Genomic DNA, 25,922 nt, shown 5'->3' with positions numbered 1-25,922 from the left:
CAAACTTACAATGATTTTCCTTTCACCAATATCTATTTCTTTTCGCCTGTGGTCCATAGTAACAAAAATTGTATTTCTAATATCAATTTTTCCCTCTTTAGATTTGTTCTTAACCGCGTCAACTACTTGAATGATTTAAAATTAAATTTAACGTAATTGCCATGCAAATAATCGTCACTATTCGAAATGAACGCACACTTTTTCTGCTCAGCCTATTTAAGTAACTCATACCCTCTACGAATAATTTTCTATGAAATAAGTGAAAAGAAATAACTGAGAGTTTTAAGATAAACACGTTAAATTATTTTAATACTTTATAACAGTGGGTGAACGCAGACTTTTTCTACCATGTGTAAGTGTGCGTAATAGCTCTTTCCTAGCGCTAAATTGTAAGGAGTAGTCCATATGTAGAAGTCCATGCGAGTGGGGAAAGTTACTGATCGCCATTCACTTGGGAGTGGTGAGGACGATTCTTCTGCATATGGTTCGAGCAGCCCACAACTCCCGGGATTAGTCCAAGTATCCTCTGGGTAGCTTCCGAACACCCGTTCGGGAGTGAGCTAACGTGAAAAGGCGAAACATTCCAGGTAGTTGGTTGTGCGCTGGGTTTGGGACCCGCCACTGGGAAGGCCTCCTCTGCGTTGGAAGGATCAGGTAGAGAAGGACTTGGCTTCACTTGGTGTGTCCAATTGGCGCCGGTTAGCACGAGAAAAAACGACTGGCGCACTTTGTTAAACTCGGCCAAAATAGCGTAAGCGGTTATCGCGCCAATTAAGAAGAAACAGTCTTTCCAACAAATAAACGAACCAATAAATAAAAAAAATGTTCCTCTTATTTTTAAATATATTTGTACTTACCCGAAGGTGTGAAAATAATTTAATATTAATTTTTAAACTTATTAAAAATATAGGTTTATTTTTGTAGCAGAAGCTTTCCAAATTTTGAAAATAGTTACATAATTTGCATAATGCACGCATATTGTAGTCAACTTTTGCAGAAAATAGTCGAAAAGAAGTTAACATTTCCAAAACAATTAACTAATTGGGCAAGAATTTTGTAAATAAATGTATAAAGCCTTTTTTATTTGAACTTGTAATATTATTAATATAAAGCTTTCGAATGCAGAACTTAAGAACTGATTTGAGTTTCGAATGTGGTTACTCAGTTAACAGACCTTCTAAGAACTGAAAGCTTCTGATTTTGTACAATAAATACTGCATCATAGTTTTTTTCGCCCTTTATCAATCGCTGAGTTATCGCTTAAGAAAATTTCAGCCAAGCTGTCCGCCTCAGAGGAAGTTTTCTTTGCACTTAATTTTGTGCCATGTGACTTCATATGTCCGCTAAGACCCGCATATTGTGCAAACCGTTTCCCACATATCTTACACAAGTATTTTTTTTCTACGTCATGGATACGTTTGTGCTGCCTTAATTGCATTGGACTTTTGAATCCTTTATTGCATATTTCGCATATCTGGTCTCTGATAATTCGGTGAACACTCATGTGTTCTCTATATAATCCCTTAGTATAGAAACCTTTAGCGCACACTTCGCACTTATGTCGCGGTCGATTTTCATGACGTCGCATATGGGTATTGAATTTAGACGCAGTTTGAAATTTGTTACCACATATATCACAAACGTATGGCCTTTCTCCTGTATGATAACGCATATGGACTTTTAATTCGGTTGTCGTTGCGCAGGGCTTATTACACACCTTACAACTGTACGTATAATCATGTACATGCCTTCGTAAATGCACTGTTAAATTAGTCGCCAACTTAAAGCCATGCCCACATATATGACATTTAAATGGCAGCGAACCATCATGAGATGCTAAATGAATTTTGTAGAGACCTGAACCAGTGATTACTTTTCTACATACCGTACATTCAAACGGGTTAACATCGACTTCGAGGAATGTTATGTGTTTGTAATAAGGGCAAGTTGGCTTATAGGCGATTTTTTTTTGCTTACACATAATTTTTTCTTTCTTTTCGATAGAACACGATTTTCGCAACCGTAAAATTTCTCTTTCCAAATCCTGTTGCTCTAAATTTAATCCAGATTCGTTGTTAAATTCTTCACATACAGATTTTAATGCCTCCCGACGTCTATTACTGAACCGATAGGCAATGTCTGTTTCATCCCAAAGGCTGGGATATCTCTGGTATATATTGGCAAGAATGATAAACTGGTCATCATTTAAAAGAGCTTCGGGCGGTGGCGTCTTCTTATAAATAAATCTGGAACTTTCCTGTAGAAAAAGAGAAAACACCACAACTATTACTTTCCTTTCCGAATGGTCTAAATAAAATATAAATATATAGTATTGGTCAATCAATGTGTACAATGCTTTGAACAGAAACGTTAGTCATAATGAACAAGAGACTTCTAGTAAAAGACAACAAGAACAATATCCGAAATTCCGACAGATTTAGGAAAACATAAATCCACAAATATGATTTAGAGTCCCAAAATTGCCTTGAACAAGGACAATTGATCGGAACGTCTTTTTTTTAATCATATCGGAAATAGAAATAGAGAAAATGTTTATGAACTTTTTTCAAGAGCTTGTATGAGCTCATGAATACAATTTTTAACATCCACAACTAAATTTTGATAACCAGGAAATATATCGCACCCTAAATACAAAAGGGTCACAACTCAAAATTTTCCACACTCGAGCTTGACTTGTTTACAGTAGCACAGAAAACAAACTATGTGACATATCACGCTGAAATTTGCCATGTAAGCTTATAACAGTCCTACCAAAAAACAAAAAATTTATTTTTGCCATATGTCATTCGCGGACCGTTTTATTGATAACGTCTCGTTCATATTTGAGCAGAAGGAACATTTTGAGTTGTGACCCTTTTGTATTTAGGGTGCGATATAATTTCAACTAGCTTACCGGTATTTGCTTTAAGTGTCGCTTTGCGCTACGTATTTCTTTTCGCTTTTCATTATCCAATAGAAAGCTCATTGCATCAAAATAGTACAGAGTTGATTTTTCAAATGCCGATATACGTTTTGATTCTCTTCGAAAAGTAGTTCGTAGTCTATATATTTTTTGCCTCACATCATCTTTTGTGGCACTTGGATACTTTTCTCTATACTTGGCAAGTAAAGTTTCATACTGTTGGTCTCTTGTCAACCTATCAGTATAATCGGGACACTTTGGGTCCCACAGTGCCGTTAATGAACCGTAGGTTTCGATAAGTTCGATGACAAATTTCCGTTTGGCACTATTCTTTCTAATCTCTTTTCTATTTTCTGTTTCATCTTCCACGTCTAGTGCGTCCTCTTCCAAGTCCGATTCGCTATCGCTTATAAAAACTTCTTCTGTTACCTGGGGCTCTTCTGGGGGTGCTAAAGTTTGCTACATATAAAAACTATTAAGTCTGACGAACAAATAAAAATTTAATTAGAATTTACACTTGCATCGCTGTCTTCACTCATATATTCTTTTTTATTTGCGGAGCTATCCATTTCGGTTCCATCCAATTCAATTTCAACTCTTTCAAAGCCTCTTAAAACATATTCGGAGCCATCGATTCCCTGTAAATGTTTTTTTCTTTAGCGCAATCTCCAAACAATTTTCATCTTACCTCCACTGCTCTTTCTGAATGCAGATTAGACTCCCGGTCTTCTATTTCTTTGTTTACTAAATCTTGAAGACCTTCCTTTGTGTCTTCTTCCTCTAAATTTGGCTCACTTATTTCGGAAAAATGGTCCGTGTACATGTGTTGCATAAAATTATCTAAATCTAAAAATGAATAGTCGCAAAATTCGCAGTTCAGGTAAAATTCTTTCTTTCCCACTGACAAAATTGTGCTAATTTCGCCACATTTTTTTAAAGAACTGCATTCCAAAACTTGCTTATCGAATCCTAAAGCCATTTTAAGCTTAGAATAGTGAAATATGAAATTGAATTTCCTTTTAAGCCGCTTAATTATTACTTAGTGATTCCTCAATACTTGTACTTGAAAATAAATACTCGATACTTTTTTCCTGAAGCATGTTTGTTTTTACTCGAGCCATTTCGAGTGTGGTACTTAGTGTCGATACTTTTTTGCAATATTTGCATATGGCAACGCTGTAACTATCAGTCATAATGCATTCATTCATAATCAGTTTTTCGTTTATTTTGCTTGTAACTGTTGCGGGTAATTGATTTTCGAAAGTTAAGATTTTGCAATAGAAAATTATGACTTTTAGGGAAACCAAGAGAAACTTGTGCTAGACAAAGTTAATCCAAAGGGGTTAATCATAATATTGAAGAAAGGAGTCGCGAACAATTATGTGAAACACCTAATTTAAAGAAATCCATTTGAGAAGTCGGAAAAAATAAAACTTTCTTTTCCGACACAATACAATTTCAAGTGCGTATTTAGTTTGTGGTGGCTGCTCTTGCGATATATAATTAGACAGAAAAGGAGCTTCTTATTGTAATAAATATACTCAGAGGTTTGCCATGCCACATAAATGCATGGACGTATTTTGTCACTGAATTTACAAATTTGTTTTTCAAAGTCAAGTTGATTGTAAGCTCCAACCCTAGGCGCAATCAATAAACGTGGTAGCACTAGACCAACAACAATGCTTTGTACGTTTGATTGTCAAAGCAAAGTATTGGCAAAGTAAAAAACAAAGTATGAATTCGCCTTGTTTCATTCTAGGCTGACAGCCACATGGACACGGCGAAAGAAAAAAATAAATCAGCTGATTTACAGATACCACATTTAATAGATTCGCCTTGCTTCAACCGGAGCTAAACGAAATTACATAATATGTATATGCAATATCTCATTATAGCACTGAACATATACATCTGTATTGCGCCGCTTGCATGCCTCAATGGTGTTGAAACTGCAAAAGGTTCAATTTTTATTTACAGAAATACCCAGTTAATATTTCTTCTGGTGTGGCATAATCCAAGCGCGTTCAGTAAATATGGTGGCACCAAACCAAAAACAATGTTTTGCATGTTTGATTGTCACAGCAAAATAGAAAATAATATGAATGAATCTGTGCTGACAGTCGCATGGACACGGGGCAAGAAAAAAAAAAAACTGATTTAACGATACACCCAAGAATAATAGAGAAAGAGATTGCACCTTCCGAATTCGCCGCACACACACATACATTCTAGCCACGTTGTCTTCCGTATAAAAACGCAAAAAAAGTGCATTCGGATACATATATTCATATCTGCTTTAACAATTTAACACACGGTATTTCGTTTGCATTAGCGTATTTCGCTTTAATCTCACAAAACACAAATCACCAAGCCATTCACTGAATTCACACAAACATGTAATTTCTCCTACTTTTGTTTGTTTTGTATTTCAAAGGGAGCTGACGTCAGAGTAACGTAACTGTTGCTTAATGGCGTCACCTAAGATACTCAATTCGCCTTGTTGGTAATCCAAATTTAATCTGAAATCAATTGCTAATAAACTGTCTTATAGTTCCGCTTTAATCTGCCGGCTTCTTATTGGCCCATCTCAATGGGTCGGTTTCCTCCATTGCTGTAACGAATTTGACTGGCAGCAAAATAGGTTATTTAATCGGAGTTCAAGGCGAATTGAGTATCTAAGGTGACGCCATTGAAAAGCAGCAACCTTATTTTTCACGATTTTGACAAGTCTGACGTCAGTTCCCTTCGCAATACAAAACAAACAAAAGTAGGAGAATTGAGATGTTTGTGAAAATTCCGTGAATGGCTTGGTAGTATTGTGATTTGTGAAACTAAAACTATACAAACTAATACAAACAAATCGCCGCGTGTTTAATTGTGAAAGCACAAATGAATATAAGGCCTCCAAATGCATTTTTTGAGTATTTAGGCGGAAGACACTGTGACAAGAAAGTGTGTGTGTGCGTACAATTTCTTGGGTTTGTTCTTTCCATTGCTTTCGCTTACTCTTCTTCTTCTCAAACAAGTAATTCCCCTTTCATTTGCTTGATTATTCATGGGGTCTTACGACACGGCGAATTCGGAAGGCGTAATTTGTTTCTACTCTTCTTCTTCACAAACAAGAAATTCCCTTTCCTTTTGCTTGTTTATTCATGGGGTCTTACGACACGGCGAATTCGGAAGGCGTAATCTGTATTCTATCATTCTTGATTGGAGACGAAGGCGCCAAAGACTTGCCGGAACGTACAAAAACTTGCAACTTTCTACTTTTCCAGTACAGCAGGTGCGGCGAAAATGACAACTCTTTAAAGAAGAACATTTTTGTATCGCTCAAATTTGTATCTATGGTGTTTTTTATTATATCAAATTAAATGCAGTAAATACATGGAATTTAAATTAATTGAGACATTAGAATTGACCCTTCTTTCTAAAAGAAAGAAAGAATAGAGAAAGGGCTAAGCTTAACTAAGTTGTCCCCAAAATTTAATGTACATTATGGTCGAATCTATGGTCGCACCCACCGTCTATAACAACCATAAATTCTATTAAAACCCTCTTTTGCTTCAATAAACATTAATTTTATGATATATTTCACAACCCACAACAACCTATTTATACACAACGTTTTTTTTTTCTGTGTATATATTCGGCAATACTTTCATGTGGCAGTTAGTTAGTTGTTGTTGTTGTTGCATCAGCATAAACATTCCCCATACTTACATACAGTGAATGCTGCTGGAGTGACAGTCCGGGTCGTTTCGGTAACGTAGAACCAAGGTGGATTTATTAAGGTGACAGCATTCACCCAGCTGAATTTTTCGCCGTAGGTATGGCTTACGTCAAAATGATATGCTTTGTTTGTATGTATTGGTATGTTTACATTCGTATGTTTACATTTGATTACTGATTTTGACGTGATGCTTGGACCAAATGCAACAACAAATACATGTAGGGTTTTACTTATATGTGTTTGCTGTCACCTGTAATAAATTCGCCTTGCGTAGAACCGACTGTCGTGGAAACGACGTCACGTTAGTCAAATGCGTTGCCGCATCGGACGGAATGATCCAATTGTGACAGGTCTGTTATTCAGGCGGGTATTTCATTCAAACTAGCCAAATGGGTTGTTGCATGACTACCATTCGGAATCTAGAGAGAACGTAGGTTCGAATCTCGGTGAAATGAAGAAAAAGTCTTTTATAATAGCGGTTGCCCTTGGCAGGCAATAACAAACCTCTCCTCATAAAAAATGTCTGATGGTCGGAGTCGGCTTAAAACTGTAGGTCACTCTATTTATGGAACATCAAGACGCACGCCATAATTAGGAGGAGGAGATCGGCCAAACACCCAAAAGGTGTACGCGCCAATTAAGAAAAAAAAAATATATATATACATATATATAGTTTATATATATATATATAGTATATATATATATATACATATATATATATATATATAGATATATATATATACATATATATATATATATATATATATAGTATATATATATATATATACTTTTCCGTTTTGAAGAGGCCGACAGGAAATCCTTTTTTTTCACAATATTCAAAGTTTTTTTTTCTGGGTTTAAAATTACTAGTATATTTTCGGGAGCTATGCTTTTGTTCTTGCTTTGGCTTTGGTACGAAAGTAGTACGGCCCAAGCACTACGTTGGAGCTTTGCTGTTGCTTGGACTGAAAAATAGAGAAAAAAGAATAGAAGAAGTGATAGCAAACTTTGGTTGCTGAAGCTAACATTTTGAAAGGAAAAATTCCTTTTCTGGGCAAATAAACATCATACCTTATGTCTCTTACCACGCCGGTCTTAATGAAGGACGACCACCACCCTTAAAGAAATCGGGAGAGTTTCTAAGGAGTATTTATGGAATTTTGCATGTAGGCGACGTCGAATTTCACAGACGTCGAACAACATAGACATAGTACAGCGAATAAAGATCCGATGAAGCAAACCCCTCAGCCTTGAAAGTTTTTGATGCAGTACCTTATGGAGAAAGAAATAACTGGTACACAAGAAGATTATTTTGCCGAATTCGGCCAGCACTTTATTTCATTCGAACGTATTGAATTGCTTATGTAGCTTACATTTGTATATTTATACAATTATTCTTGCTCTAAATTAAAGTTTCTCAATGGCATCGCAGATAACTTTGTACCATGAGATTTCATATGTGAATTAAGACCCGCACATTGCGCGAATCGTTTTCCACAAAGCTTACATACAAATTTTTTTTCTATATCATGAATTAGTTTATGCTGTCTTAAGAGTTTAACACTTGTAAATCCTTTGTTACACACATCACATATATCGTTCCGGACTTTTAAGTGAACATTCATGTGCTCCTTTAATTTTCGTTTTTCATAGAATGACTTGGAGCAAATTTCACACTTATGTCGCGGTAGTTTTGCGTGACGTTCCATATGCCTACTGAATTCAGCCCATGATCGCATTGCTTTGCCACAAATATCGCAAACATACGGTCTCTCACCGGTATGCAAACGTAAATGCGTTTTTAATTCTGTGGTCGTTGCGCAGGGCTTATTACACACCTTACAACTGTATGTATAATCATGTACATGTCTCCGTAAATGAACTGTTAAATTTGTGACCAACCTAAAGCCATGCCCACAAACATGACATTTGAATGGTAGTGAACCATCGTGAGACGATAAATGGATTTTGAACTGACATGGACCAGAAACTACTAGACCACATATTAAACATTCATAAGGGGTTACATCGACTTCAAGGAATGAAATGTGGTCATAATAAGGGCATCTTGGTTTAAACACTAAGTTATTACGTTTACATGCTATTTTTTGTTTCTTCTCGTTTGAACATATTTTCCGTAGTCGCGCAGTTTCTTTTTCGAAATCATTTTTCACTAGGTTCAGCTTACATTTTTCATTCAACTCTTTAAGTACGTTATTCAACGCTTCACGACGCCTATTAGCGAATCTATACGCAATGTCCTTTTCATCCCAGAGGCAAGGATACTTCTTGTATATTTTAGCTAATTGAATGAATTGTGCATCATCTAAAAGGCTCTCCGATACAGTAAACTTTTTGAGAATTGGTTCCAAAGCATCCTGTAAAATACAAAAGATTTTTTTTTAAATGAGCATCACGTATCATCTATAATTTTAAAGTGGAAGTAAATAAGAAAAATATATATATTACGGTGGAATTGATTAATTAATATTATGATTTGTTACGTAAAACGACTGTCACGATTTTCCGCAGGCGTTTGTAGTCTACCTCGGAATTTTCGGGTTTAGCACAAGCATATATATACATATATAATTGCCGCTTACAACCTTTTTGGGTGTTTAGCCGAGCTCTTCCTTCTATTTGTAGCTTGCGTCTTGATGATGTTCCATAAATGGAGAGACCTACAGCAGTCTTAAGCTGACTCCGAACGGCAGATATTTTTTATGAGGAGCTTTTCATGACAAAAATACACTCGGAGGTTTGCAATTGCCTGCCGAAAAGGCCGATCGCTATTAGAAAAAAATTTCCTTCATTTTGGTGCTTCACGGAGATATGAACCTACGTACTCCGAATTCCGAATGGTAGTCACGCACCAACCTATTCGGCTACGGCGGCCACCGTGTAAATATCTGTTTGTTTGATTGTTAACAGTAATAGTAGCCCCGCCAGTGTCGGGCATATCACCGGTCGTCTTCGTCTAGCTCATCTAGGTAGGTCCAGGAAACATCCTGTTTCGACGGGATGGGTTCAGAGGGAGGGGTGTTAGATGAGTCGGTTTTAGGGGGCATGTGAAAAGGTGGTTAGTGTCGTGCCTTCACATGCCGGACATATGTTTGGTATGTCGGGGTCGATTCTGGATAAGTAGGAGTTTAATCTGCTACAATATCCAGAACGTAATTGTTCCAGTGTTATACGTGTCTCACGCGGAAGCTGGAGCTCTTCATCTGCTATAGGTGGTGGTTGGACTCCGAATACGGCATTCACAGGACGGGAGCTTAAGAAGGTGGTGACGGTCTCCCGGTGAATGTCGTTTATTGACTATCCAAACACTGTCAGGTCCAGTAGATTTCGGTCAGTTTTGTCCTGGATTTCGTCAGCGTAGTTTTAGAGATGTCTCCTGACGTGCCTGGGAGGCGACTCAAGCTCAAGCAGGTGTCTGCAGGGGTGAAACCTGCGGTAACATCCCAGCACGATCTGCTTGCTGGAACATTCCCATGGCAGCCGGTTCTACGTTACCGGAATGACTTGGGTTTTTTCCGACCAAGGGCTGCCGCCTCAGTAAATTAGCCCTGTCTAGTGTACATATTTGTATATGACTTTGCTTTAAATTCCCAGTTAGAGCGATTAGCTAATGACGTCTGAAAACAATTTCGACCTTACGACTATCCCAATTGTGAAAAATTTTAAAAGATGTGCAAACATCAGCAGAAGTTTCTATACCTTTTCTGCATAAATAACATATAACAACAGCTCACAGACCAACATGACAGCTGTTGTAGCTGCATTAAAGGAAGCGAAATTTCAGAGAACACATCATTTCTAAAATGAAACTGTACAAATAATTACGCCATCAAAACGTCCAGTCCAGACGAACAAAATTAAAAAAAATATGACATTTTTGTACAAAATACGCTTGCCGTTGCCGTGTTGTTAAAAAAAAAATTCCACATTTTTTACATCTTTTTTGTTATGATTTCATTGGTATTGGAAAATGTGTAAATATTCCGCATTTTTGCCTATATTTTACTCATTTAGTCGAATATCGTTTACTACCAAAGCTCCCTACACGAGACTTGATATTGGCCACATCATCGTTACAGATTCACATCTATTGGATGGTGGTTATCTTATTCAGTCAACCCTTTTCAGAGACAACTGTCAATGCGACACACCTACCATTCTTTTTATTCTGTACTGGAAAATCGTACAATTTCAAAAATTATATTTCTTGCATTTTTGGGACTTGCTGCCGAAGTGACAGCCCTTGGTCGAATATAAGTCAGGGTCATTCCAGTAACTTATAACCGACTGTGGGATTAACGGCCACTTTATATTAATTTATTTTGAAGCAAAATATTTAGTGTGTGTGTCCAAATGAGAAGGGTGTCCAATGTAACACATTTTACTTTGCCTACAAAAACTTTTACAAAGATTCTTTCAATTCATCGCCATATCAAACTTACGCTTTCTGATAAAACGTGTGGAATGTACTAGACAGGTCTGCCCAAGACATCTCATTACGTTTTAGAATAAATTTCATTGTTGCTAATTGCATTAAGGAATAATCTGTATACTTTGGAATACAAGCCCACGATTCCTTAATATGCGAATTTTCAAAACAAAATGAGTTTACCTGAATTTACCTGTGACTCATCATATCCATGAATATTTTTACGTGATTCAGAAAGTGGTATGATGTTTCGTAGAAAATTCATTGCGTCGAAATAGTAGAGAGTGGTTATACCAAATGGGTCCATTCGTCTCAATTCCCGCCTAAAATTTGAGCGAAGTCGCTGTATTTTTTGCTTAACGTCCTCCATCGTAGCTTCTGGATATTCCTCTTTATATTTTTTAAGCAAAATTTCATACTGTTCATTTTTTAGTACTCGGTTTTGATAGGCCTTTAAATTTGTGTTCCATAATGATTGCAACGAGCGGTATACCTCAATGAATTCGATGATGAATTTTTTTTTATCGTCCTTTTCGTCTTTATTTTTGCAATGTTCCGTCAAATCAAGTTGTGCGTCACAGAGATCATGTTGAGCATAAGGGATCAAATCTGCATTCCCATGAGTTTCATTTATTTCTTCTGAGAACTCACCTAATTCGTTTGTTACTAAGGATTGCTGTAAAAAATTGATTAATTGAAAAATTTATTGGGTAATTCAAATTAAAAAAGTTCATTCTTACTAGGCTTTCTGTATCCGTTATTTCTTCTAAAGCTGCACTTTCGGAATCTAATGAATTATTAATTCCATTTGAGTCTAATTCGATTTCAATTTTTTCAAAAGCTCTCAAATCATATTGTGTGTCATCATTTTCCTGTAAGATTTAAATTGAAAATCGGTTGTTTTCAACTTATTTCAATTTACCTCAGAAAAGCTTTCTGATTGCATGCATATTTCCACGTCTCCTATTTCTTCTTCAGATTGAAGTGGGCACGATGTTAAATTCTGCTTCAAATTTAGTCCCATAAATTTGCTCAAATGCTCTTCGGAAATGTGTTGTATGAAGTCGTCTAATTTTAAAAATGAGGCGTCGCAAAACTCGCAGTTCAAGAAAAACTCTTTCTTTCCAATCGACATCAGTGTGGTAATTTCGCCACATATTTTCAAATCCTCATATTCAACTCTTTCATGTTCGATTCCAAGTGCCATTGTATTGTATTTCATTGAAAATTTAGAATAAATAATGGTTCCTTAAAGCAAACTACCTTGTTTTGACAGCAGAAAATAAACAAACACAATTGTAAACAAATCGTCGATAAAAATGTTAAGCTAGGATACACTACTCAAGCGCGTTTCCAAAACAGACAAATACAGAATTGCTTTAAATTGGAGTAGTACATGGGGGTATTTTCGTGTTTGACTAATCGAGTGACGCTCGTTTGAAGTAAAATTAAAATTTTTGGATTTTCTAACAGCTGGTTGAAATTTGATCAATCCGCTTGTACAGCAAGAATGATAGAATAAGAGATTGCGGCGTCTGAATTCGCTGTGGCGTCAAGCTCCGAAAATATACAAACAAAAAAGGGTAATTACGAAAAAAACGATCTAGAACTGTGGAGAATACCAAATGAAAAGTATAAAGAAAAAGTTGAAAAAAAAAAACAAAGAATGGGATAGGTTTAAATGGCTTTAGTGCAGAAATAATTGCTGAACATGTTCCTACTACTATTAAGCTGGGACTAGGGTGAAATATTTGTCAAGAATTTGAAGTCTTCGTAGCTTTGTCCTGAGACAAGGAATCTTAACGTTGCGGATAACCTTTAGCGATAATTGTCTCGCATTAACAATTGCAGGCGTTACCAATTTGAGAATGTAGTGAAAAGTCATATATATATACATATTTTTGCGCTATTAGTCATCATCCGCGTCTTTGCTATTTATCTTAACGCTATCAGTACAAAATCACATATAAAGTCACAAATTTTCAAATCACAATATAATCACTGAATATTTACGAACATGCAAGTTCTCTTCTTTTTGTTTGTTTTGTAATGTTAAACAGCCTGACATCACAAAATATATTTAATTCGCCTTGCTCGTGTAGCTTGTTTGTAAACAAAGGTGGTAGCACCAGACCACGACATTGCAGAGAACGTTAATGTATGTGAATTGTCAAAAATGAAGTCTAACCGCCGCTGTGGTGTGGTGAAACTTTTAATAGAGCTAAGTGAATTCTCTCTTTAGTATATTGGCTCTGGTCAATTTTTGGCTTCTATAGGAAATCAAATTGACGAATGGCCGACGACATTTTTCACGACATTTGAATGAGATTATTTCTATCTTCCCTTGATAAACGAAATTTTATTCATTTTATATTTTCAGAAAACTTAAATGTACATTCAAAGCTACATATAGGTATTTGAATTATAAGCACCAAAATTTAAAATCAAAGTAACTTTAATGTTCTCTGATTTTATTTAAAAGGAAGATTCCAAGATAAACAAAATACATTGTAAAACGACCTCACATTTTGGTGCGTGCGTTTTAGTAAAATTAAAACGTTATACAAATTACTTTACTAATTTTTTTAGTTGAAACAAATTTTAGACAAGAATGCTTATACGCTCTTCGAACTCCCAGCAAAACAATGCTTATTAATATACACAATGCGGGTACATACAACCGCACACACATACCAATCACTTTATTCCTCTAAATGCTAAAATTCTCCTTTACTCCTCTCAGAGAACGTCAATGTATAGAGCAGTCTCACGAGGTACGATTAGTGTGAATTGTCAAAAATGAAGTGAAACTGCGAAGACTTTTTCACCTCGCTCAACTCGACAGCGGGGAACTTCTTAACAGAGCTAATTACAGTGAATTATGTACAAGTACATTGGCTCTGCTCAGGTTTTGGTTTCTGTATGAAATCAAATTGACGAATGCCGACGGCATTTCGCAAGGGATTTGGTTGTGCATTTCTAAGTTCCCTTAGGTTAGGTTAGGTTTGGTAGCCGCATCGCACATAGAGACAACGATGCCACTTAGACCACGAAATGGGTCCGTTGTGAGCCGCAGGGGCTGGGCTACATTTCCCTCTCCATATTGAATCATCCTGAACTTTTGACAAAGCGTAAAAGGTTGTAGATACCTAAAGTGTATAGATTATCTATATTCCTTAAGAAGTAGGATTTTAAAAATCGGTTCCTGCTTCTGGCTAGAGCTGGGCATGTGCAAAAAAGGTGTTGAATTGTTTCCAACTCCTCCTCATTTCTGCAGCTACGACAAAAATCATGCGTGTAAACGCCTAATCTCCTTGCATGATTTCCTATGAGACAATGTCCTATGAGGGCCCCTACTTAGGTCCTGATTTGAAGTCTACTCAGTTTTATAATACTCTTGGCCAGACGCAATTTTAGCCTTGGCCATGTTTGCCAAGCAATTTCACAGGTGTTAGCGCTAATCCATCTTTGATTTGCAGAACTGATTAGTGCGTCCTTAATGAAAAGCTTACAAGTTGCGAGAGATATCTCCATAAAATTACTTATCTCTTGCAAGTTGGTCTGCCCTACAGTTCCCTGGTATATCTCTGTGGCTTGGAACCCAGCAAAAGATTATACGGTATTGTTTGGCCATCTCATTTAGAGATTGGCGACAACGTAAGACACTCCTTGATGTTGTTTGGAATGCATCCAGGGCTCGTAGAGCAGCTTGGCTGTCCGATAGAATACAGATATCCGTTGATGATATTCTGTTTATCTTTAACCATTTTAAGGCTTCATGAATAGCGTTTATTTCCGCTTGAAAAACACTACAGTGATCCGGTAGTTTATAGGATTCACTAATAGAAAGCTCTTCGCAAAATAACCCTGATCCTACACCGGTGTCCATTTTAGATCCGTCCGTGTAGATCTTAACGGGTGTGTTGGGTGTTGGATCTACTTGAAGCCATTCCAGTCTAGAAGGGATTTTCATTAGGAAATTCTTTTCGAAGCAAAGAGTAGGAGAGTGATAATCACAGTCACTGGGTATATCCGTGTAGGAGTCTAAGATGGTTGAATGTCCATGTGTGACGGTCGGACGGACGGAGCAGGCCGCTGAGTATTTGCAGAAGAGGTCTAGGGGTGGCAGATGTAGCATGATGACCAAAGCCATGGATGGCGTGGTTTTCATGACGCCACATATTGCTAATTCCGCTGATCTCTGCACCTTGTTCAATGAATTAGAATTAGGATCTGACGACAACAGTCTAAAGCCAATGAGCAACCTTAGGTTTGATTCCCCAGGTCTTACCTAAAGCTCTCTTACAGGCATAAAAAGCTAGGTTCGCTTTCCTAACTCTTTCTAAGATGTTTGACTTCCAAGTCAGTTTCCTATCTATGTTTAGTCCCAAGTACTTGGTTTCTTCCAAAATCACAAGAGCTTCCCCCTTGAGCGTAATTAGACTTAGTTGAGGGATTCTGTGCTTCCTCGTGAACAATATGAGTTGTGTTTTGCCTGGGTTGACTCCTAGACCACACTTTTCTGCCCACCTAGAAAGTATATCTAGAGTATTTTGTATTAGGTCTCTTTATGTGGATACAAATTTACCAGAGACAGCAATAACAACATCATCGGCGTAAGCTATCACTTTACAGCCCACCGATTCCAGTATTAACAGAAGTTTATTCACAACTGCGTTCCATGAAAACGGTGAGAGGACTCAACCTTGCGGTGTACCTCTACTTACCAATCTCCTGAGCACCGATTCTCCTAGTTTCGCTTCAATGATTCTGCTTTTTAGCATTTTGCCAATGAAACCTACCAAGCCCGGTTCTACCCCACGATCAGTGAGTGCCCCCCTTCGACATTGTTAAAGGCCCCTTCAATATCAAGGAAAGCGGCTAAAGAAAATTCCTGTTTGTGCAGTGAACTCTCTGCCGTGTAAATAAGGTTATGTAGAGCTGTCTCTACCGATTTCCCTTTCGTGTAGGCATGTTGTGACGTAGAGATAAGATTTTTATCTATAGTTAGGCTTAAATGAAATTCTATCAACCTCTCCAAAATTTTCAATAGTTTCTACCAGCTTTTGGAATGAAAACAATTTTGACTTGTCTCCACTTAAGAGGTATATGACCGTAAAGAAAGCAACCTTTGAAGATTGCTAGTAGCCAGTGTGCTAGATATCCGGCGGCCTTTTGCAGTTCCACCGGGTAAATGCCATCTGGACCCGGTGATTTAAAAGGTTTAAAACTTTCAATCGCCCATAAGAGCCGATCTTCAGATATAGCGTCTATTCTGACTTCACGACATTGTATTGTATCTTCCATGTCATGCCCAGTAATGTCTGAGCAGCCTGGAAAATGAGTGTCGAGTAAAAGTTCTAAAGACTATTTACTGGTTGTAGTAAAAGTACCATCACTTTTCTGTAGCAATTCCCAATTTTGAGGACTTCCCGCTAAAATCTAACGAAGTCTGGAGGTCTCAGTTGCCCCCTCAGTGAGTGCTGCAGTAATTGCATAAAATAATATTCTTTATTGACTGTCTGCCTCGATGGAAGGTGCTCATGGTGCCTACGCCTTGGCAATCGAAGAAAACAGTCAACATCAGCTTCCCGGTACTTTTTGATCATAGGGTATATTCGGCACAGACGCGTGTTTTGAGATCGTCATGTCATCATCCTCATTACCAGTACAGTTAGCCTTATGCAGACCATTGCTTTTGCAACTAAAGCTCTCCACTTCGATCGATCCTCTACTACGACTTTCCAGTCTGTGATTCGCAATTTCCGCAGGTGAGCTTTAACCTCATCAGTCCAGCGATTACTTTGTCTCCCTCATTCTCTCCGTCCAACCGATAGTCTATGGAACGCTACACTGGCAGCTCTTGAGCGTTCTATAGAAATGCTCTAACCATCTTATTCTTTGACTTATAAGGCAACCTATAGAATTTTCATGTTGTATCAATGCATCGGGCTCGTATTTTTATCTAATTTGATTGATTCCGACATTCAGTCGCAGGGAACCATAAATCTTTCGTAGTGCCTCTCTTTCAAATCCCAGTATTTGGGCGGTGTTTACTGCCTTAAGTACGAAACAGTCATCCCGCTCATCCTCCAAAAATTTAAACCTGGCATGGACGCTTGCTGAAAATCGTCTGGTATTTGATATTAAAGTTAATGATTTTCAAATTTATGATCATCAGAGTCCTTGAAGACATATCTTTCAAATATCATTTAAAACCCTCAGTAATAGTTCAATGCCCCATTATTCTTCTTTTTCTTGATTGGCGCGTTAACCGCTTACGCGATTTTAGCCGAGTTTAACAAAGCGCATCGGTCGATTCTTTCTCGTGCTAACCAGCGCCGATTGGACACAACAAGTGAAGCCAAGACCTTCTCCACCTCATCTTTCCAATGCACAGGAGACCTTGCTTTTCTTCTGCTAGCACCAGCTGGTACCGCATCGGATACTTTCAGAGCCGGAACTTTTGAATCCATTCGGACGACATGACCTAGCCAACGAATCCGCTGGATCTTTATTCGTGCACTCTGTCTATGTCATCGTAAAGCTCATCAGCTAATTGTTTCATCGCCTGCGGTATTCGCCGTCGCCAACGTGCAAGAATCCAAAAATCTTCTGCAGCATCTTTCTCAGAATACTTCAAGTGATACCTCATCGGATATTGTCATCGTCCAAGCTTCTGCGCACCATACGTTAAGACGGGCATAATGGTAAGAGAGGTTCTACGTTGGATTTCAAGGCTGGCATTGTTATCGGTGCTGCTTCCTAGATAAACAAAGTCTCTTACAGCCTCGAAATCATAACAGTCCACAGTGAGGTTAACCACATTTATTTGAGCAACAGTTTTTAATAGGTATTTGGCTAAGTTCCTCCTCTTATTTGTGGTGAGCGTCTTGATGTTTTTCGACAAATGTAGGCACCTACATTTTTATAGCGATTTACCACATATGCTATTTGACGTCGCTAGATTTTTTTTTTGAAGGACCAAAGGTATGCGAACAATTCATTAACGATTCGGGCTCGTAAGACGAAAAACAAGCAAGCTATTCGTGAGATAGAGCCAGAAACCGTCACCAAGTTCTTGCAAACTGGGTTAATAGAATGCATTACTCTGAAGCCAGCCAAGTCAGTCACTTCAATACAATCGAGTACTGAGACAAATATGATAAATTTTTCGGAATTTTTTTCTTTTTTAAATAAACCACTATATAGACTACCCTGTATATGTGAATAACAGTTTGACGGTAGTCATGCACAAGTCACTTCAGCAGCGAAAGCTCACGATGCGGGCGTTTGCACAGGTTGGTTTCTTGTTGGCCGTGAAAATGCTAAAGCTTCAAAGCAATATACACACACGTACAGATTCCAGCGCTTACATGTGTGTGAGTGTGATAAGTGCACACACAAGAATGGCGAGAGCAAAACAAAACGCATTAAACGAAAGTGAAACCAAAAGTGGAAGTGGAAAAGCTCTGTGTAGCGCTGCGTACAGCTGTTTACTGTGATTAGTTACATGGCTGAGAAAACTTGGTAAAAAGTATTTATGATGGGATGCCTTAAAGACAACTCAAGCGGCTTTAGCCATCCGTCCGCAACCAAACAGCATAAACATCGACAACAGCTGCTGGTAAAAGCGCAACTTTTTACATACTTTTGAATGTTTGAATGTATGAGTGTGTCCCTGTGCCCTTGTGTGTACGATTAGCGGCAGCTATCAGCCATTGAGAGACCTACATATCTACATATATGGGAATTGTTCGCTGATATCCGCGGCCGAGTGCTCAGTTGCGTGTCGACGCACCACGAAAATGGACGTAAATTTAAATGGTGACGTTTAAAAGTCGCAACGACGGCGATTCTTACTTCTGCTCTTGCTCTTGTCTTGTATACGTGCATATTCTTTGAAAAGTGAAATTGAAGGATGTTTTTATGGGATGAAAAAATTATTTTCGCTGAAAATAAAAGTGAGCGCGTTGGTGGATTGGTGCAGCTGAAGTGTGTGGAGTGAATTTAAAAAACCAAAAAGATGTGCATTAAAAAATAAAATGAATGAAAATGATAAATGACACCAATAAAATAAAATTTATAAAAAATAAAAATTTTGTGTTGAATAAATGGTGATTTTTTAAGAGCTATAGGAAAGTTTTTCAAAAAAACATACGTAAAATTCAGAAAAAAGGCATGCAATTTTTATTTAAATCGATAGTACAGTCTATATAACTTAATGTTTGAAGATTATTTTATGCAAATGTTGACCGTGACTGCGCTTTAAATGGTCCATCCGCTTAGTCCAATTTTGGCATACTCTTTCCAATGCTTCGGCCGGTATCTCACATATAAATGCTTTGATGTTGTCTTCCAATGCGTTAATTGAAACAGGCTTGTCTGAATAGACATGAGCTTTAACAAAGCCCCACAAAAAATAATCTAAAGGCGTTCGCACGATCTGGGTGGCCAATTGCCAGGTCCCGAACGTGAAATAAAATGTTCACCGAACTCGCCTCTCAACAAGTCCATTGTTACGCGTGCTGTGTGGCATGTGGCACGGTCTTGCTGGAACCACACGTCATGCAAGTCAAGCTCTCGCATTTTGATGGTTTGATGTCCAATAATGCAAACTTGGTTCTAAATTTAGTCACAACAGCTCGAATAGCCGCTTCAGTGGGTCGATTAAACTGACCATAAAATGGAAGAAGCGCGCGATACACTTTCTTAATATATAGAACACGCATTTTTATAATAAAATTCAATGATTTGCAAGCGTTGTTCGTTTGTAAGACGATTCATGGTTAAATTATAGACCAAACTGAAGATGTTTGACAGTGAAACAAAACACGAAACGTGCGTCAGCTGTTTAAACTAACTGTTTAAAAAGATAATAGCTAAAAAATCACCCTTTATTTACCAAAATATATTTTGGTTTTAAAGTGTTACTTTATATGCTTTAGATTAAATCACTACGAAATTCTAGAAAATACTTAATTGGCTGTAAAGAAGAAAGTAGCAAATACCCTCAGTTCCTAACTCACACATCCCACCTCCAAAGCTGCTTGTAAAGCTACCAAATACCTACCGATAACTACAACTAAAACTTATCAAAAGGCGTCATCACAATCGCGTCAGCAGGTGAGTGTCCTTGAAGCTTCGCTTATTTATTACATACACGCATTCATACATTCATACATACATACAAGTGCCTCCACCCGGCTATACGGGAAACCACTTACTACGAGCAGAGTTTTGCAAACGATTTGCCTGATTCAGTGCGGACCAAAACATATTTTTAAAGTTAAATATGAAGGTCATCTGCTCATATATGTTGCATATGTTCATGTACCGCCGATATGTATTTGTGCCTATATAAGTATAGACATACAATTTTTTTACCATATAAAAGTAATGAAAATCTTTATTTTGACCTTTACGTGCTCCACTGCTTGTCTGTTTGTTCTTGTTGGTGGTGGTTTTTGTTTTTTTCTTTGTTTTTATCGAAGGGGGTATAATGCGGTAAGCCCTGGACAGTAGAAAATTATATGTTCCGCGTCTTTTTCAATGTTGGTGCACACAAGGCAGTAAGGGCTATCATCGTGCCCAATCCTATATAGGTATTTTCTAAAGCTTCCGTGTCCAGAGAGGAACTGTGTCACGTGATAGGTTGCATCAACAAAACTCCGATTGAGCCATGGTCGTAAATCAGGAACCAGTTTATAAGTCCTTTACTGGAGGTTTTCCATCGGTCTTGCCACCTTGCAAGTGAGACAAGTCGTTCCTCTTCTCTCACCTATTTTTTATGTATTATTCAGTCGTAGACTCGTTTCATCTCACTCGCGAGTATATTCGCTGGCGTCATGCCAGCTATGACAAACGCCGCATCACCCGATATGGTTCTGTAGCCGCAACGTGCCCTTAGGAAGCTTGGTCTATATACAGACAGTAACTTTCTTTTGTGTCTCTTCAGTTTAGTCGCATTTGCCCAGACAGGGCTGTATACAAAAGGACTGAAATAGTTTTCGCTTAGTTTACTTTAGGCCAAATATGCTAGATAAGATCCTTGAGAGTGCCGTTTGAATGGCCGTCTAGGTGTTTCAGTGCGGAATGAGAATGTATAGTTTGCTCTCCCACTCTGATTCTCATATCCTCAACTTTTTTGCGGCTTGTTATCAGAACCGCCTCCGCATGTGCTTAGCCACCGTCACTATTGCTATGCCATCCGCAAAATCTATTATTTTTACTTCACTGGGTACTGCTAAGCGAAGAAACTTGTCGTACATGGTGTTCCATAAAAGAGAACCTAGGGCCGATCCCTATGGCACGCCAGCTTTGTAAATTTTTGTTGTAGCACTGATTTCATGCCTAAGTTCTCTATCAGAGAAATAATTTCTGAGTATCCTGAAAAGCTATGACGGGATGCCAATTTCGGAAAGGCTATCCAAGATGTGCGATCAACTGACCGAATTATTGCAGGTGTCTAGTCAAATCATACGTCAATCATATTTCCCATTTGCAACAATTATAAATCTTCCGATAGGGTGATTCATATTGTACCACCTTGTACATACATGGAGATATGTATTGGCATAATATTTTTCTTCCAAACGAGTACAGACTATAAATCTCCCTCAAATCAACTCTTCTTACTCCCTTCTTCTCCTCTCCCTTTGTTGGGCCTACCGGTAGATGTTCTCGATGACAAGACCATAAACCATATTAAATAGTACTTTAGTCTGTAATTTCCCCAACAACCTGAGTTGCAACTCATTAAATGCGAAATTGACGCGCTACATGATCTCCTCCTGTAATCAAAAGTTTTGTTCTAAAATGTTATAGAATCTTAACGATATGATATTTTTTCAAGTAATAGTTCTTCATGCCACACAAAGTAAAGCAGTAAGTTTAAATACTTTTGTTATTTATCATAATTTGTAACACTAAAGATGAGTGATTCTCTCAACAAATTTTTATACAGAATACTGCTTTAGAAAAATACTGAATTCGGTTATTTGTAGAACAGCCTACTAACGTGAAATGGTATATCTAACAAAACGAATTCATTTCGAGCAACACGATAAAGAAATGAGGTAGTTTCTATGGGGTTTGGAACCAACACACCTCACCAATTATTCCCTGTGGAAAGTCAGCAAAAAAGTAAGTACCACAAAAGAGCACCGTCCTCCATTTCGTAAAAAAGATGGTTCATGGGCGAAGACCGCAATCGGCAAATCTGAGCTTTTTTCTAAATATCTAAAAGATATTTTTACACCAAACGATACTGAAGGTGATCTTTGTTTTGACAGCACTGTTGCTGCCTTTTTAAACGAACCCTACCAAATGGAGTTACCGATGAAGAAGTTCACCAAAAGTGAATTAGTTACCACTATTAAAAAGCTAAAAGATCACAAGGCACCAGGATATGATCGCATCACGGCCGAAATTCTCAAAAAACTACCTCCTGAACCCTATAATTTCATTACCCATTTGTTTAATGCGTGCTTAACCAGAAACATTTTCCCAGCTCAATGGAAAGTAGCAGAAATTAAAATGGTGCTCAAGACAGGAAAACCAGGCGATGAAGTGAAATCCTATCGCCCTATCAGTCTTCTACTAATACTGTCAAAAGTTTTTGAAAAGATCTTCCTTAAACGTTTAATGGTTTTTATCGAACGCAAACAAATAATTCCGAAACATCAGTTTGGTTTCAGGAATGAGCAAGTCCATAGACTTGTCGAAAAAATACAAACAGCGCTCGACCGAAAATAAATCTGTTCATATCACAAGCCTTCGACCGAGTGTGGCACCAAGACCTACTCTTTAAAATAAAAAAGAAATTACCACTAAATACCTATTTGCTCCTTAAATCATATCTAAACCAACGAATGTTCTACGTAAATTACGAAAATGAAATTTCCAATTTCCAACAAATTAAAGCTGGAGTCCCACAAGGCAGTATATTAGGTCCAATCCTGTACTTAATTTTTACATACGATCTGCCAACCACAAAAGGTGTACTAACTGGCACTTTTGCCGATGACACCGCTATTATGGCGGCAGCAGTGGATCCCGTAGAAGCCTCTTATATGCTCCAAATGGCTCCGGAGCTGGCGGTTGAAAGTAAACGAACATAAATCTCAACACGTAACCTTTATCACAAAAAGAACCACCTGCCCACAAATCAACTTAAACCGTATTCCAATTCCGCAATGTGATAGTGCTAAATATCTAGGCATTCATTTGGATAAACGGCTTACGTGGAAAACGCATATCTTTACAAAAAGGAAAGCTCTAGGTTTAATATTTCGTAATATGTACTGGCTGCTAAACCGCAACTCCACCCTCTCAATGGACAACAAACTTATCCTCTACATATCTGTGATAAAACCAGTCTGGACTTACGGAACCCAACTGTGGGGTACTGCGTCAAATTCAAACTTGGAAATCCTGCAGCGTTTCCAGTCCAAGACTTTACGCACCCTAGTCAACGCTCCGTGGTACGTGACAAATGCCCAAATTCATCGGGACTTAGACATCCCTTCAATAAAAGAGGAAATACAAAATGTAACCAGTAAATACCGAAATCGACTTCAATCGCACCCAAATGAACTGGCCTCTACTCTCATGTCACCATCATGTGTCTTTTTAAGGTTGAAAAGAAAAACACCAATTCAGCTCGTCCAAGAGCCATCTATAAAATATTGAATTATTTATTGGAAAGGATATTTCACTGGAAATATTCCTTTAATACTAAAATCAAAGCCACTCTTAAATGTAACCAAATATTTGTAAAATGTCTTCTAAGAATTGTAAGTATAGACAGAATACAAAATAAAGTTTTAAAAAAAGTTTTAGATAATGAGTGCTATGGTTCTGAATCGGGTGAGAAATGATCTTCTGGTTGCATCAATGTGAGCCTACGGAATCTTTCCCGTTTTTTAAAGACGAACTTTATAGATCTAACAACACTACTGTTTTTTTAGTGCTGACCTTCTTCCTGCCCTAAGATCCCAGCCGAGTTGTGTGGAGTTACATATATCTGATGTTAATCTACTCTGCTGTTAAAATAAAATGTGGCACATTGTCTCAGCAATTTTTGGATGGCACGCCGCGGCCATTGCAGCTGAATGGCTTGGTGAGTGACTACCATTCGGAAGTGTTGGAAGGTTCGAATCTAGAAATATTAAAATAAAGAAAAAGTTTTTTCTAATAGCGGTCGCCTCTCTGCAGGTAATAGAAAACGTCTGAGCGTATTTCTACTATAAAAAGGTCATCTTAAAAAATAATATGCCGTTTGGAGTTGTCTTAGAACTGCATATTTTCATAGGGACTCATTAAGAAAACTTTTGTTTTTTTACGAATTTTCCACTTGTGGAAAAAAGATAGTAAGGCAATTGCCGGCTTTCGTCTAAACACAAGAGCTCTTTCTCTCTGCAATATCAAGTACGATATTAAGGAACTAGTAGGTAGGTAGGTAGTATTCGAGAGTTGTCGTTGCAAGATTATTTTCCACACAAGTTTGTTCTGCCGAACAGCTTTTTTGGGTTATATTTAAGAGTGTACATTTGGAGGTATCTGATAAGGCTATAGCGGAGATGCTCTTATTGTTTTGCTTCTTTTTCGCCGCAAAGAAGGTTGTGGTCAACTTCCAATTTGGCTCCGATTAGTCTAGATACGTCTTTCCATTGTCCATTTTCAAAACAGCCGCTGGACATTTCCCAAGCTGTTGTAAATTTTTTAAAAATATTTTAATCCTACTTTGCCGAACGTCATATAATATTAAACATTTCCTGAATTCTAATGTTTTCCATATTTCGAAATACAGGTAAAAAAAGCAGGGTAGATCCGATCATAACTTATTTTTATCTAACTTTTTTGAAGCCAAGGACTCCTTAGGCTCCCAGGCTAATGACAAGAGCATCAGACTGAAAAACAGGCGCCGACAATAGCAGTCGGGTAGACTTCCCAATATGTGGACTCACATCCAATCCTTAGTACAAACTAATATGGAGACATTGAATATATTGTTTGAGAAATTTTTAAGAAAAGCGAATGAAAGATGGCGTAACGAACCCACCAGCAGAATTGCCTGACAATTGAGCCTACTCTCAATGCTAAATGTATAACATCCCTGCTGAGCCAAAATAAGTATAGCCTTATCACACCTATTTCTGTTATAACGAGACACTGTCTTATAGGCAGAAACGCTCAGAGACTAGGCGTGCTAACACATGACCTCTGCAGAAGTCCTCTGAACGAAAAAGAAGAAGATACGATCACGCATCTACATATCTAGACGAAGATTCATCACTTTAGGTAGACATTTTTTAAATGAGTTGGAAGATCTCACATTAGTTTTAAGAAGAATAGGACAAGTTCCCCATGCGGTATCACAATGGGTTATGAGCCTGAAGGTGTCTCATACTGGGCAACTACAGGGTGGGCCATATAGCGTTTGCTTTTTGAACCACCTATTTTTTTGAGAATGGTAACACAAATGACATGTCAAATGTGTTCATAATTTACTTAAAGGTTTGATATTTACGAAATGGGACGCTATACGCTTGAACAAAATTGGAAAATATTGAAAAGCTATTGCCAAAGTAATGAGTCTACTTCTTCTTTTCTGATTTTCACATCGGTGGCTACGTCAATCAGCAAAATTGTCGGAATTGGGGCTCAGAAAATCCACACGTTACTGTAGAGAAGCAAATGCATCCACAACGAGTCACTGTTTGGTGCGGTTTTTGGTCTGGCGGCATCATCGGGCCATTTTTTTTCGAAAATGCGCGAAGAGCCGCGGTTACAGTAAATGGCGAGCATTACCGTGA

General features: G+C 37.9%; 3 protein-coding genes across 4 annotated transcripts in view; 1 reads left to right on the top strand and 2 right to left on the bottom strand.

Moving 5' to 3' along the window:
• The window catches only part of LOC129238300 (uncharacterized), a 44,413-nt gene extending 40,383 nt beyond the window's left edge, over positions 1–4,030 (bottom strand). Inside the window, exons 1-4 of the mRNA XM_054873343.1 lie at positions 3,612–4,030; positions 3,439–3,561; positions 2,915–3,382; positions 1,221–2,257 (exon numbers count right to left, since the gene is read on the bottom strand). Coding sequence (XP_054729318.1) covers positions 1,221–2,257; positions 2,915–3,382; positions 3,439–3,561; positions 3,612–3,902 — 1,919 coding nt within the window. The 5' untranslated portion in view covers positions 3,903–4,030. The remainder of the gene's footprint in view (positions 1–1,220; positions 2,258–2,914; positions 3,383–3,438; positions 3,562–3,611) is intronic.
• A 3,930-nt stretch (positions 4,031–7,960) lies between these two features.
• Positions 7,961–12,401, bottom strand: LOC129239078 (zinc finger protein 2-like). The gene is made up of 4 exons (XM_054874364.1): positions 12,026–12,401; positions 11,844–11,975; positions 11,297–11,779; positions 7,961–9,031 (listed from the first exon to the last, which is right to left on the bottom strand). Exons 1-4 carry the CDS (start codon positions 12,323–12,325, stop codon positions 8,045–8,047), a joined length of 1,902 nt encoding a protein of 633 aa, XP_054730339.1. The 5' UTR covers positions 12,326–12,401; the 3' UTR covers positions 7,961–8,044.
• A 6,598-nt stretch (positions 12,402–18,999) lies between these two features.
• Positions 19,000–25,922, top strand: part of LOC129239243 (acidic phospholipase A2 PA4) — an 85,568-nt gene continuing 78,645 nt past the window's right edge. Inside the window, exons 1-2 of one of the 2 annotated variants that reach the window (XM_054874597.1) lie at positions 19,000–19,100; positions 20,052–20,229. The gene's annotated coding sequence lies outside the window, so the exon portion shown is untranslated. The remainder of the gene's footprint in view (positions 19,101–20,051; positions 20,230–25,922) is intronic. The other variant, XM_054874600.1, reaches the window with a different exon arrangement.

Source organism: Anastrepha obliqua, chromosome 2, assembly GCF_027943255.1.
Source record: "Anastrepha obliqua isolate idAnaObli1 chromosome 2, idAnaObli1_1.0, whole genome shotgun sequence".
NCBI lineage: Eukaryota > Metazoa > Arthropoda > Insecta > Diptera > Tephritidae > Anastrepha > Anastrepha obliqua.
This window is presented reverse-complemented; position numbering and strand designations above follow the sequence as displayed.

Bases quoted from the DNA above. Each gene is read 5' to 3' on its own strand.
- LOC129239078 (XM_054874364.1), bottom strand. From the start codon at position 12,325: ATGAAATACAATACAATGGCACTTGGAATCGAACATGAAAGAGTTGAA. The intron at 11,976-12,025 runs GTAAATTGAAAT...TAAATCTTACAG, and splicing joins AATCAGAAAGCTTTTCTGAG to GAAAATGATGACACACAATA. The intron at 11,780-11,843 runs GTAAGAATGAAC...AATTTTTTACAG, and splicing joins TAACGGATACAGAAAGCCTA to CAATCCTTAGTAACAAACGA.